The sequence below is a fragment of the Heterodontus francisci genome, chromosome 36 (assembly GCF_036365525.1).
Source record: "Heterodontus francisci isolate sHetFra1 chromosome 36, sHetFra1.hap1, whole genome shotgun sequence".
In the NCBI taxonomy this organism is placed as follows: domain Eukaryota; kingdom Metazoa; phylum Chordata; class Chondrichthyes; order Heterodontiformes; family Heterodontidae; genus Heterodontus; species Heterodontus francisci.
The window spans coordinates 18,477,743-18,492,722 of record NC_090406.1 but is presented as its reverse complement, the minus strand read 5'-3'; the positions used below and the strand labels follow the sequence as shown (position 1 = coordinate 18,492,722).

The 14,980-nt window shown below is 47.2% G+C and overlaps 1 protein-coding gene across 11 annotated transcripts in view; it reads left to right on the top strand.

Moving 5' to 3' along the window:
• The window catches only part of LOC137351625 (uncharacterized), a 120,184-nt gene that overhangs the window by 22,201 nt on the left and 83,003 nt on the right, over positions 1-14,980 (top strand). For 6 of the 11 annotated variants that reach the window (XM_068016248.1, XM_068016247.1, XM_068016246.1 and 3 more), the window contains exons 2-3: positions 2,888-4,264; positions 10,674-10,828. The exons of 2 other annotated variants lie outside the window; for them this stretch is intronic. In XM_068016248.1, coding sequence (XP_067872349.1) covers positions 3,345-4,264; positions 10,674-10,698 — 945 coding nt within the window. In that variant the 5' untranslated portion in view covers positions 2,888-3,344 and the 3' untranslated portion in view covers positions 10,699-10,828. Of the gene's footprint in view, positions 1-2,887; positions 4,434-10,673; positions 10,829-12,566; positions 12,680-14,869; positions 14,929-14,980 lie in introns of those variants that run through there. 3 more of the 11 variants (XR_010969533.1, XR_010969535.1, XM_068016244.1) reach the window with 2 other exon arrangements.

Below are 14,980 nucleotides of genomic sequence, written 5' to 3'. Positions count from 1 at the left end.
TTAGGCTTTGAACACGAGGATGAGAATTTTAAAATTGAGGCATGGAGCCAGTATAGGTCAGTGAGCTCAGGGTGATAGGTGAATGGAAACTGGTACAATTTAGATTATGGGTAGCAGAGTTTTGGATGAACTCAAATTTATGGCGGGTGGAATATTGGAGGCCAGGTTAGTATTGGGATAGTCACACCTGGAGGTAATGAAGGCATAGATGAGGGTTTCAGCAGCAGAAGGGCTGAGGCAGGGGTCGATACAGCCAATATTATAGAAGTGGAAATAGGCAAACTTCGTGATGGAGACAATATGAGGAATGACCAAAAACAAAGGCTAAAAAAGTTCAATAGCTATAACCCAGAAAGAAGACTGTTAAGGGAGGATGTCATTGAAGTATATTAACTATTAAATAGTTTGGATAACAAATGCAGAATAATAGGATCAGTGGTTGCAAGTAAAATCAGTGAAAAATAAATTTAAATTAAGTATCGGAAAGAGTACTGTCACATGATTTGCCAGAAAGCTGAGTAAAGATGCAGATTTTATTGGTTTTCACATTGCCGTTAGAAGCTAAGCTGGGAGAGTTAGTGTACTCGATCAATGTGCTTAGGTGGACCAAATGGCCTTTTGCTATTCTTGCCTTTTGCTCTGTTCTTATCTCTGTCGACCCTTCCTCATGTGAACATAGCCTAACTGAACCACTTTATAGAATGTTTAGCATCAGGTTAAAACTAAAAACAAATCATTGATTATTTGTTTGGAGTATGGTTCTAAAATGCATCCAAATTGGTTTGTATGTCTATTCCTATTAGCTGAATGGTTAATGGTTGAACATGTACAAACCCTATAGTTGGCCATGTGCCAACTGTAGGTGAGCTGTGGGACGGAAACAAGTCCTCAGAGGCTATATCACTGGTGTCAATACCATGTAATTCCAAAACAAACTCACATATATGTCTTGTGTATAGACAACAATTTTTCTCAAATAAAGCATACACCAAGGACACATCACCCACATGTTCTATGAAAGGATGGATACTTCCTTGAAATGTAAATTGAAATTCTCAAGTAAGGTATTGAGGTCAGCTTGTAAATCACAAGAGATGTTTGCCAGGGTAGATTGTCTCACCCCCTTTAGAGGGAAGGAAGAGGGAATCATTGTGCAAATACATGGGGCTTTATCCCTGTTAGGTAATCATTCCATCGCCTAAGGCTCATCTCATTTGCTTCTCTAACATCTTTCCATACCTGCATGTGCATGTTGCTTTGGATTAAATGCAAAGCAGTGCACACTTGCAGGTTAGCAAACTTCAACAAAAAGCTTCTGGATTTCTTTGGGAGGGGTCTGTCTTATTTTGGAAGCTTTTATATAGAAATGTATTTGGTTACTTCAAATAGAATGCCTTGGAGGAAAAGGGCAGTGCACTTTAAAAAAAAAAATCAATCAACTATCAATATACAAAAGGATAAGTGTCAGGTTGCTAGGGATTACAGACAGTAAACCAATGAGTAGCTTGGGCTGCATAACTTCTGATTACCACAAAAGCAAGTAAATTATGTCATCTGTGTCAATAGTGGTTTAGTTTCCATTATCCAACATCATACTGGTGTGTTTCTTTTAATATTACCCTCCCTGGGGCCTTCATTGTGAACAAAAGTGAAGAAAGTAACTGTTTGTGATTCACTAGCCTCAATGGTTAAATGCTTCTTCTGTCTGGTGCGGTTCTGAACGATACAGCAAGTTATACAGATCTCAGCAAACAGCAGGAATGAGGGCATTATAACCAGTTTGACTGACCTTGTGTTAGAGGGTAAAAGGTAGTAAAATCTGCTATGGTTCCTGCTCCAGATCAATATCCAATGACACTGCGAGAATCTTTGGATGAGAACTCAGACAACAGATCCCTCCAATATCCTTCCAAAGCTCGGGGAATTTTATGTTTTAGATTTTCTGATTTTAGATTTAGAGATACAGCACTGAAACAGGCCCTTTGGCCCACCGAGTCTGTGCTGACCATTAACCACCCATTTATACTAATCCTACACTAATCCCATATTCCTATCACATCCTCACCTGTTCCTATATTCCTCTACCACCTACCTATACTAGGGGCAATTTATAATGGCCAATTTACCTATCAACCTGCAAGTCTTTGGCTGTGGGAGGAAACCGGAGCACCCGGAGGAAACCCACGCAGACACAGGGAGAACTTGCAAACTCCACACAGGCAGTACCCAGAATTGAACCCGGGTCACTGGAGCTGTGAGGCTGCGGTGCTAACCACTACGCCACTGTGCCGCCACAATATTCTCCACCACAATGTGTTTGAAGGGAGAGCATTTAATCAAGCAAGATGGTGGTGGGGGAGTACCCCGCCAGCTTCCCACCTCCACCCCAATAAAGTCCGTGGTGGGAAGACTCCGATTGAGATCCTTAAAAGGGCAATTAATGCCCAATTGAAGGCCTCATCCCACCTCTGCCAGTAATGGCCCAGTGGCAGGTGGGCCTGTTGCCACAGGAGGAGCATGCCAACACACCCACGCAGATTGTTTGCCGGATCCCCGGGGGGTGGGGGTGGGGTGCGGATCCCTCGGTCAAAGGCACTTTGTGTCCGATCATGGGCCCCGGTATCAGGAGGGGGGGGTGGCATTGAGAGCCATCCACCTGCCCTTGCTGCTGAACCCCCCCCTACAACCCCCTCCCACTCCGCAAAACCCCTCCCACCATGACTTAACTGTGGCGTGGGTCCCTTGACGTTCTTAGGCCTTGAATGGGTGCATTACGGTGGCAGTGGTGGTGCTACTCAGTAGAAGAACTGCTGGCCTCTGTGCGTAGATCCCCGGTACGCAAACTTTGCACCTTCTTCATCAAGAAAATTCTCTTCGATTGCTGCAGATTTCAAACGACGGACGTCTTCTGCCTGCAGGATTTCCCCAGCAGTGGATACTTCGACGTGACGTTCCGGAACGTGGCGGGATGCATCAAGTTCCTGAAGGCGTTCAAGGAGAAAGGGGACCGGGCGCCACTGTCGATTCTCACAGCGGAGCCGCTCTTCACACTTCCGTCACAACGGGACCGGGTGGTGACGATTCACCTCTACAACCCCCATGTTCCGGTGGTGGATGTACTCACCTTTCTCGCCAGGTACGTCGAGGTGGCTGGCAGCAGCACTGATGCCAAGGACCCCTTTGGGATTTGGACCAGCAAGTGGCAGGTCAAGGTCACCTTGAAGGTAGATCCCAGTGGAGCCATCATCCACCCTCCCTCCAGCTTCGCTATCGGGGGAAGTCGAGGCTTCTTGGTCTACGCTGGACAGCCCAGAGTTTGCCGCACCTGTGGCAAATCTGGTCACATGGCAGCCAACTGCAGCACGGTTGTTTGCAAGAACTGCAAGGAGGAGGGCCATCAGACCAAGGACTGTAAGCAGGCTAAGTGTTGCAACTTGTGCGGTGCGGCAGGCTATCTTTACAAAACCTGCCCCAAACGCTGCCTCAGTTATGCTCAGGCGGCAAGGTCCAAGGAAAGGTCGGGAGAAGGTTCGACGAAGGCGTCCGCTGTTCGAAAGGAGACAAGCAACCTTCTCCGCAGTGAGGAACTTCAACCTGAGGAGGAAGGGGAGGCAGCTGAAACCAGCGACCCAGCACCTACCCAGTGCCTGGACACCCCTCCTCCACAGACAGAATCAATGGAGGAGGAGGCAGCAGATGGACAAACAGGTCAGTGGCAAGTGGTCCAGAGGAAAACCGCAAAGAAAAAACACCCCAAAGCGCAACAGGCCACCACCCAAACCAATAGCAAGAGGAGGCTATCTTCTGAATCAGACTGCAACAACTCCTCTTCACTGGACGGGGGAATGCTGGAACGACAGCCCCTTCAAAAGAGGCGGCAGAACTCCGAGATGGATGATAAAGCAACCCAGCCCCCGGGCACTGGAAGCTGTGATGGGCCCGGCGTGCCCCAACCCCAATGCGCCACACGTAACGACGTGGCCAACGCATCTCAGCTCTGGGACACCGGGAGCAAAGACACGTCTGGCGCACCTGAGCTCCGGGAAGCCGGGAGCAGTGATGTTTCCGAGGAGGAACAGATGGAAGCAACTGAGGACAAACCAATCCCCTCTGCCTACAAGACCCCCCCCGATGTCACCCGAGCGGAACAAACACTGCATGAAAAAGCAGGAGGGGTTTCTGAGCCCAACCAACGTGAAACTGCTTGTGCACACGATGGGGATGCAGGAACATCCCGAAGGACTGGGACTAGCAAGGACAAATGGTATGGGAAGCAACAAATAACTTTTATAAAATGGGTGTAAGAATTGCTTCCATCAATGTGCGTAGCATTAAATCTACTACGCGATGTGGTTCAACCTTGGATTACCTTGCCAAGGTCAAAGCTGACCTACTGTTTCTGCAGGAGTGTGGAATACCACACCTCAGCACCGACAAGCAGTGGTCGCGATGGTGGTCCCACGGGCCATCGATCTGGTCGGGGGTTAATGATTGCCGTTCCTCCGGCCTGGGTATTCTGCTGCGGGGAGGTAACTTCACCATCTCCGAAGTTAAGGAGGTGGTGGGCGGTCACCTCCTCGTAGCAGACGTGATGTGCAACAACGCTCCGCTCCGGTTGATCAACGTGTATGCCCTGGTACAACGCAGCGAGCGGCTGACTGTCTTCCAGCAGCTCCCACTGCTGCTGGCGACGTCCAGGCCGGTCATCCTAGGCGGTGACTTCAACTGCATCATCGATGCGGCTGGACGATCCGGCAGTGACGACAGCAAACTGGACGCTACGTCCAGATTCCTAATAGAAACAGTTAAAGATGCCAAACTGCACGACGTCTTCAGCAAACCTGCAGACGGAGCGCAGCGCAGATACACATGGTCAAGATCGGACGGGTCTGCCCATTCCAGGATTGACTTCCTGTTTGTGTCCCGTGCTTTCACGGTCGGATCCACCGACGTCAAGCCGGTGTTCTTCTCTGACCACTGCTTCTTACTGGCCGACTGTCACTTACAGGACGACCAGCGGGTTGGCAGAGGGACGTAGAAGCTCAATGCTACACTGCTGACGCCAGAGAACGTTGAGGAACTCAAAAGGGATTACAAAGGTTGGAGGACTGTGAAACCCCTCTTTGAGTCTCCAGTTCACTGGTGGGAAGCGATCAAGGAGAACATCAAGAGGTTCTTCATCCACAAAGGTGTTCAGAGGGCGAGAGAGAGACAGAGGGAAATGTCCCGACTCCAGAAAATTATGCAAAATCTACTCCGGTTGCAGTCAATGGGGGTCGAGGTCAAAGAGGACCTCCAAGAGGTGAAGAGCCAGCAGGCCTCGCTCTTTGCCACGGAGGCCTCCAAGATCATTTTCTGGTCCAGAGTCCGCTCCATCGAGCAGGATGAGGCGTGCTCGCGTTACTTCTTCCAAAAGGTACACAGAGAGAGCTCTGTTATCAGCAGCCTGAAGGAAGAAGATGGCTCGGTAACGTCTTCGCAGTCCGACATACTAAGAATCAGCAAATCCTTTTATGCTGGGCTGTATGACGCGAAGCCCACAGACAGCAGAGCCTCCCAGTCCTTCCTGTCATCTATCACAGAGGTCTTGGATGACAGCAGGAGGGAGAGGTTAGACAAGCCGCTAACTCTGGACGAGCTGACAAAGGCCGTCGAGTCCTTCGAGACGAGTAAAACTCCCGGGAGCGACGGCTTACCGGTCAAGTTGTACTCGGCCCTGTGGGACTGGGTCGGCCCGGACCTGCTGGAAGTATACGAGAGTATGCTCCTGGCCGGCAGCATGTCAGAATCCATGAGGAAAGGCATCATCACCCTCATTTACAAGCGGAAGGGGGAGAGGGCAGAAATCAGAAATTGGCGGCCCATCTCACTGCTTAATGTTGACTACAAGATTCTGTCCAAAGTCATAGCCAGTCGAGTCAAATCTGCTCTCGAGTTGGTGATTCACCCCGATCAGACCTGTACTGTACCCGGCAGGAAGATCTCTGATAGTCTCGCGCTACTCAGGGATACGATCGCCTATGTACGGGACAGGAGGGTGGACACCTGCCTCATCAGCCTGGACCAGGAGAAGGCTTTTGACAGGATATCGCACACCTACATGATGGACGTGCTTTCCAAAATGGGGTTTGGGGAGGGAATCTGCAATTGGATCCAACTGCTCTACACAAACATCAGTAGCGCAGTCTCAATCAACGGGTGGGAATCGGAAAGTTTCCCGATCAAATCTGGAGTCAGACAGGGCTGTCCTCTCTCCCCGGTCTTGTTTGTTTGCTGTATTGAACCCTTTGCTGAGTCTATTAGGAAGGATGCGAGCATAAGAGGGGTGACAATCCCAGGCAGCAGAGGCACTCAGGTCAAAACCTCCCTGTACATGGATGACGTCGCTGTCTTCAGCTCGGATCCGCTGTCCGTGCGCAGACTGATGAGCATCTGCGACCAGTTCGAACTGACCTCGGGAGCCAAAGTTAACCACGGCAAGAGCGAGGCCATGTTCTTTGGGAACTGGGCTGACCGATCCTTTGTCCCCTTCACCGTCAGGTCAGATTACCTGAAGGTGCTGGGGATATGGTTCGGAAGGGCTGGGACGTGCACCAAAACTTGGGAGGAGCGAGTAGCCAAGGTACGACAAAAGTTGGGCATGTGGGGGCAGCGATCTCTCTCCATTGTGGGTAAGAACCTGGTCATCAGGTGCGAGGCGCTCACGTTGTTGCTGTACATGGCGCAGGTCTGGGCCATACCCCACTCCTGCGCTGTGGCAGTCACCCGAGCCATTTTCCGCTTCGTCTGGGGATCTAAAATGGACCGGGTCCGGAGGGACACGGTGTTCAAATCTCTGGACAAGGGCGGGAAAAATGTACCCAACGCGGTCCTCATCCTGATGACCACCTTCGTGTGCGGCTGCATCAAGCGGTGTGTAGACCTCCAGTACGCAAACTCCAAGGGTCACTACGTGCTGAGGTTCTATCTGTCCCCGGTGTTGCGAAGGATGGGCCTGGTCACATTGCTGCGGAACGCTCCATGCAGTTGGGCCGTGCCGTACCACCTATCCTTCGTGGAGCAGTTTCTGCGGGAAAACACCTTTGACCACCGGTCCATCAGGCAGTGGTCTGCACGGAATGTCCTCAAGGCCCTACGGGAAAAGGAAACGGTGGATCCTGTCGGATGGTTCCCCGAGCAGACCGTCAAAGTCATTTGGCGGAATGCCTCATCACCAGAACTTTCAAACAAGCACCAAGACGTAGCTTGGCTGGTGGTGAGAAGGGCCCTCCCCGTCAGATCCTTCATGCACACCCGAAGTCTCGCCCCCTCCGCGCAATGCCCCCGCGGTGGCTGTGGTGGGGAAGAGACGGTCGCCCACATCATCCTGGAATGTGTCTTTGCAAAGCAGGTGTGGAAAGAGATGCAGTGGTTTTTGTCGAGGTTCATCCCAAGCAGTTCTGTAAAACAGGAGTCTGTGCCCTACAGGCTGTTCCCAGGGACGCACACCGAGACAAACATCAACTGCTGCTGGAGGACTATCAATTCGGTGAAAGACGGCCTTTAGTCTGCCCGAAACTTGCTGGTCTTCCAGCGCAAAGAGTTGTCCACCACCGAATGTTGCAGACTGGCACATTCCAAGGTCCAGGACTACGTACTGAGGGACGCACTAAAGCTTGGGGCAGCCGCGGCAAAGGTTCAATGGGGAAAGACCACTGTGTCAGGTCCCCGCACCAAGCTGAACTGAAGGGCTGGATCCATGGAAAACCCCTCTGGCTGTATCCAGAAAATATGGGTTTGCTGCAAAATGTACATGGCATGTAAAATGGAATGGAAGGGTTGAGAGGCAACTCACTCCTGTGTTGAAGGAAACTGATCTCCTTTGCACTCTTTGTATTGTCAACTTGGTGCTGTTTTGTAATGTATTTTTTTTTACAGATTTTTATGAATAAAGTATATTTTGGAAATAAAAAAGCTGGCCTTTGATTGGCCAGCAGCTCTCAGCATTTGGAGCTTCTGTCGGGCCCTTAATCCTGGGGAAGGCCCGCGGCTGTCAACTTAAGTGCCTAATTGGCACGTAATGTGATGGGCTTTCTCCAAAGGAGGCAATGCGGGGCTCTTGCTGGCTCTTCAGCCAGTGGCCGAGACCCTCATCGTCTACATAAACCACCCACCCCCACCCCCCCTCCCACATCGTGTCTAGATTCACATGTGAAGAATTGGCTACTTAGGACATGTAGCAGAGGGTTTCCAATGCCCTGGGACCATATGTCATCACAGATCCACCACTTTCAGGAGAGCAGAGAAGAAAAATGGTAGAAAATTAGAAAACGTTAAGTGTAAAAAAGAGGGGGTGTTTGAGCCTGTGTGGCAGTGTTACATAACAGTTCTATTATTTGCCAGTAAGCCTTTTAAATCAGTGCAGTAAACTCCACATGCATTGTATTAAAAAGTACAAATAAAGTACGCTTGCGATACCTCAATGTTTCCTTTGTATATTGGGCATAAAAAGTATAATTACGAATGTGGATCGCAAATGGCTGATGGATTATAAGTTAAATACGATGTAAAATAAAATAAATTGAAGCAAATCCTTAATTAAATGTTATTCTAATCGCCTTTCCTTTATGTACAATAGCACTGCAGGGTAGATGGAAAGAAAATAGGACAAATATATTTTAATTATATGAAATGTAGAACAAAAGTGTGCCAGCTCCAACCTCGTCCTGGTATATGGCCCCACAGGAACAAATGAAAGTTGGCAGCTGTGGGTAAAATTGTTCAGCTGGCACTTGCACATTTCCTTTCAGCCACAAAGCTTTCAAGTTCAACAAACAATATGGGGGATAAATGTTGAACTGAAAGCCACAGAACTGTTAACAGTCAAGTTTTCTAATGCTTCCCGGGTGTATTTTTTCTTTGTAATAAAGCCCGAGGAGCCTGAGGTAGATTATTATCATTTACTGTTAACAGAACTTTTGTGGTTTTAGGTGTTGACTAGAGGGAAATGAAAACCTTTAAAATAAGAGATCTTGTGGCATGCAGAGGACTGAATGAGTGGCACAGGTTCTTCCAACTGTTGCATTTCCTCAAATGTCAGTTTGAATCCAGCTTTCTAAAAAAAAACAAACAAAAGGTCCTTATTTTTTTCAAAAAAATAAAGCTCCCTTCTTTCTCTTCAAGAGCTCTTCTCAGAGCAAATGGGGTGAAAGTTAATCTTGGGCATTTGCACAAAATGGGTGATATCAAATCTGCTGCCTGTTACACTCCCCTGCTTAATATCCAGTTTCATTGGCTTCAATAGAACTGAATATCAAGTGGGGATGTACAACAGGCAGCCAATATGACACTGCCCATTTAATCCTGCTACTTGACACTAATTTCTACCCCACTGAGTCAATAGGAGGCTGATCTCAAGTTGGATGAGGTTTTATTGTCTGTGTCCGTTCGGAATCACAAGACAATTGCGGATGAAAAAATATTTTCAGCCTTACCTTAGCTCATCCATCCAGAATAACGTTGGTTCCTCCAATGTAGTATTCACCTGTCTCTTAAATTATTCCAAGAATTTAACTTTCACTATCCTACCTGGAAGTCTATTCCATGGGTTAATAACTGTTTGTTGAAGAGTTTCCAGATACCAGCTTGAACTTGTGCCCACTTGTCCTACTGAATACAATCAAGCAGTTTCAAGTTTCTGCTTGTTTTCAAATATGGGACGTGTTAGGCAAAGGAGCTGAATGCTACACTACAGAACCTGTTGGAATATGAAATTCCTATAACAGGAGTCAAAGCCAGAACACGTGAGTGAAAATAACGATCCTACTCATTAGACCATATCAGAACTAAGCACGCTGAGCTTCTACTTCTTGCAATGTGCTGTAGCCGGAGTTGTTTTGTGGACCAAGGTTTAAAAACACAGTGGCCTGGAGTTTCTGCTAGGTAACCTACAGCACAATTCACCTAAAATTGGCCAAACCAGCGCAAAAGATCGAGGAATTTCAAACGCAAATTATGGCCAGCGAAAATAGAGTTTAGTCAATCTTTTCCGCTGGTTTAAAAAAACATAGCGCTGGAAGTCGGCCTTGCCCACAAAGCTGGTCCCCAAGCAAATTAATCACCGTGTTTCCAGTAATTGTACCCATTTGCGGGCCTTCGAAGAGGGTCTAAAATTAAGTTTTGTTTTGGGCCAAGGACACTATTAGGAACCTTTTTAAAAGCTTTGTTTTATTTTAAAATATTTGAATTATTCAGAAACTGACTTACTGTACATGTATGAAACTAGTTAAATGGTTCTCTGTAGCTTTTAAAAGTCATTTTCAATTATTTAAACTTCGGTTATGCACAGATGGTGGACTAGGCGCTGATTAAAATGCTTATTTCTTTATGATAAACCCATTTTCAGCACCATGTTAGCACTCTTAAATATATAAAAGAATTTTGTTTAATACAAACTATTTAAAAAAAATTATAGTTTCAAACATTGCCTGATTGTGCAAGTGCATGAACGATTTTATGTTCGGTAATATAGAAATGAGTTTGAGCAGAAACTTGAGCAAAGAATTCACTTTGCAAGCCGAGTACAATTTTGAGCACTATTTGTGCCCAGATTTATGTTTGCACCTTAGGCAGTAGCTGGCCATTAGTATACTTATCAAGAATTGACTAAGCTGATTTTGCTTCATGTTTTCCAGTGAACGCTCTCTATTTGAAACTTGATTCAATATGCAAACCATCAGGTAAAAGGCTTAAAACATATAATTGGATTTTTAAAAAGAAGTTGGTGAAAATTAGCAGATGATGAAAGCAGAAGTTTGCAAACAAAGGCAAGAATGCACTTTCAGCACTGGTTAGTATTTACGTTGTAGAATACTTTACTGATTTCAACCATCCTCAATCTAATCTCCCTTTTTTGAGTTGATATGTGCTTCAGACCTTAAACTCACTGCTGTATTTCACATTGCAAATTCAACAGAGCAAATTTGTATTGATTTTGGTAGACTGGCATCATCTTGCTTTGAACTATCTCTAAACAGAACCATGTATAATGTTTGGTATGTATAAATGCAGCAATGTTATGGGAACACCATCACCTTCAAGTTTCTCTCCAAGTCACTCACCATCCTGACTTGGACATATATCACCGATCCTTCATCGTTGCTGGGCTAGAATCCTGGATACCCTCACTTTGGGAGATAAAGGATTCCAGCTGTTTACATGGTAACGAGGGATGGCAATAAATATGACTTTATTAGTTTCACTCATAACCCATGAATAAATAAAACTGCATCTTCCCTATGCTATAGAATATGAAAAGTTTTTCTCGTGTTCTGGAGCAGGAAAGTTCCCAATTTGATCCCCAGTATGTGATAAGTTAACAGATTTCATTTGGGGTGGCAGTTGAGGTGCTAGAATTGGCCTCAGTACACTGGACAAAGGAGTGAGAAAATAATCCAAAGGTCACAATCCTAATGTCTATTGAGTGGATCATGCTGATTGTGTAAGGCCATTGAACCCAACAGGGTTGGGTGCGATCGTGATGCTATCCATCCCCAGGTCAAAAGCCACATGAAATATATTTTTTCAGCCCCTACATAAAGACTAGCTACTTGAAGAAGGCATAGCAAAGAATTGTCAACACCAGGGCAATGATGTTCCCATGAGAAACACAGCTATCAGTTCAAGACAAGAAAGTATTTGAAAACAAAAATGGTAACCATAGAATATTTATTCTTTCATGGGATGTGGGTGTCACTGGCAACATCAGCATTTGTTGCCCATCCCTAATTGTCCTTGAATTCAGGCATTATACGCAAATACATAAACACAGAGCTGTTCCAACATAACATGGCTCCTATCATCTAGACTTGTTGAGTGATAACACAATTGCCATCATTAAAACAGCAGCAAACATAAAAATAAAAAGTACCTCTGAGACAGCTCTTTGGATGTACCAAGGAATGAGTTATGACTATTGGCCACAATTTGAATATGTTACTCAGTGTTGTTTTTGAAGTGTTAAATTAATCCCAGAGTTTTTTTAATGCTGATTAAAATAGTGTGTTCAATCCACATTACTTGAATCTGTCATGTAAGGACTGGCAACCACTTATGTTTAATGCCTTCACTTGCTGTTCATGGTTCAATGTAAGGGAACAGAGGAAAAGGGGGAGTATACGCAGATGATTAAGATGCAAAGTTTTTGTAGAAATCGGATGTTGGTTGTTTGTTGCCCTAAGCTCTGGAATTCCCTCCCTAAACCTCCCCACTTCTTTACCACTCTCACTTTCCATAAGATGCTCCTTAAAACCAACCTCTTTGACATCTGTCCTAATATCTCCTTATGCGGCTCGGTGTCATGTTTTGGTTGATGATGTTCCTTTGAAGCGCCATGCAACAGTTAACTACATTGAAGGTGCTATATAAATGCAAGTTGTTGTGTGTGACCTTCCTATGTGACACTAGTGAGCACAACTCTCCTCTCGTTAGCTAAGGAAATGACGCATTGCAAGACCAAGCTTGTGGGGAACAGTGCTGCAGTGGATAGAAACACTTTCACTTCTGCAATCTGACATCATAAGCAGCCCAATTTAGTGGATAAAAATCTTCTCCCTGTGCTTCTGTCTACGGGCTGGATTTTGCAGGTCGGCCCAAGGTCCCGACATGGGGACCAGAAGCGGGTGCCACTGCCACTTGTGAGGTGAGTAACCGGAGAGGAAGCAATCTTGAGGCAGCCGGTCAATTAATTGCCAACAGGCGGGGGGGCTGAGCTGTCGGAGTGAATGTGGGCAGTGAGGCACTGAGGCAGCGAATGCAGCATCAAGTGATGCCACTGGAGATACTGGTGCCATATTTAAAGGGCTGCCAGCATTCGTTGAATATTGCTGCTTCATTGAACAACTCTGCTGCCATCAATATTCACTACACTGAAGGCCCGAGGAAGAAGGTGTCTGAAGGCCTGGCAGAAGGAAAATCCCGGGTGCCCCTATGGTTCAGTGATGCATCCCTGCAGACTCTCCTCTGCTACTAGGGATGTTAAATGAAAGGAACGGCAACAGTGAAGCTTTATTGGAATGGAAGGATCAGATGGCAAGGCTCATCTGAAATGCGCATATGTCATTGCACCTTTCCTGTGGTCCCTAAGGTCCTTCATGATGCAGTGCCTGGTCAGCAGCTTCCTCCACATCCTCATTGACTGAGGAGGCATCACAGTCCACTATATCCTCACTGTCCAACGGGTCCTCCGTCTGTAGTGCCAGGTTGTGCAGAGCACAGCAGACCACCATGATAGGCGAGATGCTTGCTGGGGCATATTGAAGGGAACCACTAGATTGATCTAGGCACCTTTAAGAGACCTATGGCCTGCTTGATGGTTGCTTGAGTTGCCCTGTGGCATGTGTTGTACCTCTCTTCTGTATCCATGCTTGGGGGTCCTCACAGGAGTAAGTAGCCATCTCTTTAGTGAGTAGCCCTAGTCTCCCAGAATCCATCCTTGAAGGCGTGCGGGGGGGTGAAAACCTTGGGCACCTGGGAATGTCTTGGTATGTAGGTGTCATGGCTGCTTCCAATGTATGATGCACACACCTGGAGGATCTGTTTGTGGTGATCACAGACCAGTTGTACATTGAGCAAGTGGAAGCCCTCCCCGTTGTTGAAGAGCACTGGTTGGCCTGTTGGAGCCTTAATGGCCACATGGGTGCAGTCGATCATACGTTGCACCTGGAGAAATCCAACGATGGCCCTGAAATTGATAGCTCTCTCAGCTAGATCAGTGAGAAAATCGATTTTATTACTGGCCCACTAGAAGAGGGCATCAGTCAATACCTTGATGCATCGATGAGCTGCAGACTGGGAGATCCCACATATATCTCCGGTGAGTGCCTGGAAAGAACCGGAGGTGCAGAGATTTTCAGCTCCACTGGCATTGAATGGCCATCAACTCCATTAGGGCTCAGCTCGTCCACCATCGTGGCACACAGATCTGTGACGGCATCCCTGGAGAGGTGCAGTCTTGAGCGACACTGCCGCTCGGACATTCGAAGGTAGCTCAGCCTCTGACAGGCCCTCAGTGCAGGGTAGCCTCTTCAGGGCACCCTTCTCCTGCATCCCCACCCTGATGTTGCTGCTGTCCCGCTGCCTGTGGCTGCAGCTCTCTCCCTCTCTGCTGCTGCTCCTCACTAGAGGTCCCGCCTCCTGAATGAACGATGCCCATGGCAGGTGGGCACTCTCAGTTTCCAGGGTCTATTTCCTAGATGCCTCCTCCCCTACCCCACCCACCCCCTCTTCCTCCCTGTTTAATCCACACAAGTGCCAGTTCCCAGATGGCACGCCCCCGCATTGCTGGCAACTTTGCTCCTACTCCTCACAGCGATATCCGATGCCCTGCTCCACCTTCCCTGCCAAGCCACGTTGGCCATGGCTGCTGAGTGAAGCCAGCACTGATCTCCTGCTTGCTTGCCATCTGTATATACTTGGCGAGTCTGTGAAGTCCTGTGGTTCCCATGCACTTTCTGTAAAATTGAAACCCCCCCCCCCCTTAAAATAGCTTTCAATTGGTAATTTTAATTGCCTAAATTACCTTTACACTGGGTTGAGGCGCAATGTCCTCTCGCCATGTTGTCCGTCCCTTGGAATATCCAGTTCTGATGTGAAGATGTCAGACTTCCATTCCGATGCCTTCCATCCTGATATTCCGACCTGCTCCCTGCCTCCAAGCCAGTCCCCAAAAGGCCTGGAAAATTCCAGTTTCTGTCTCCAGAGCTAATTTTGATTAACGTCAATGGAACTAGAAATTGTAAGAGATGTAAATGAGCTACCAATCCGCCATCACCTGTTTTGAACCATTACACAAATTCAAAATTACCCTCTCTCCCTCTCTCTTTATGCTCAGTGGCAGAATGAGTGAAATGAGTTTCCCCAGTCCAAACCAAGCTGCTGCTCTCTGTGAAGGTAAGGCACAAGACTGAACATACTTCAGCCCTGATTTGTAATTGGCATGCAG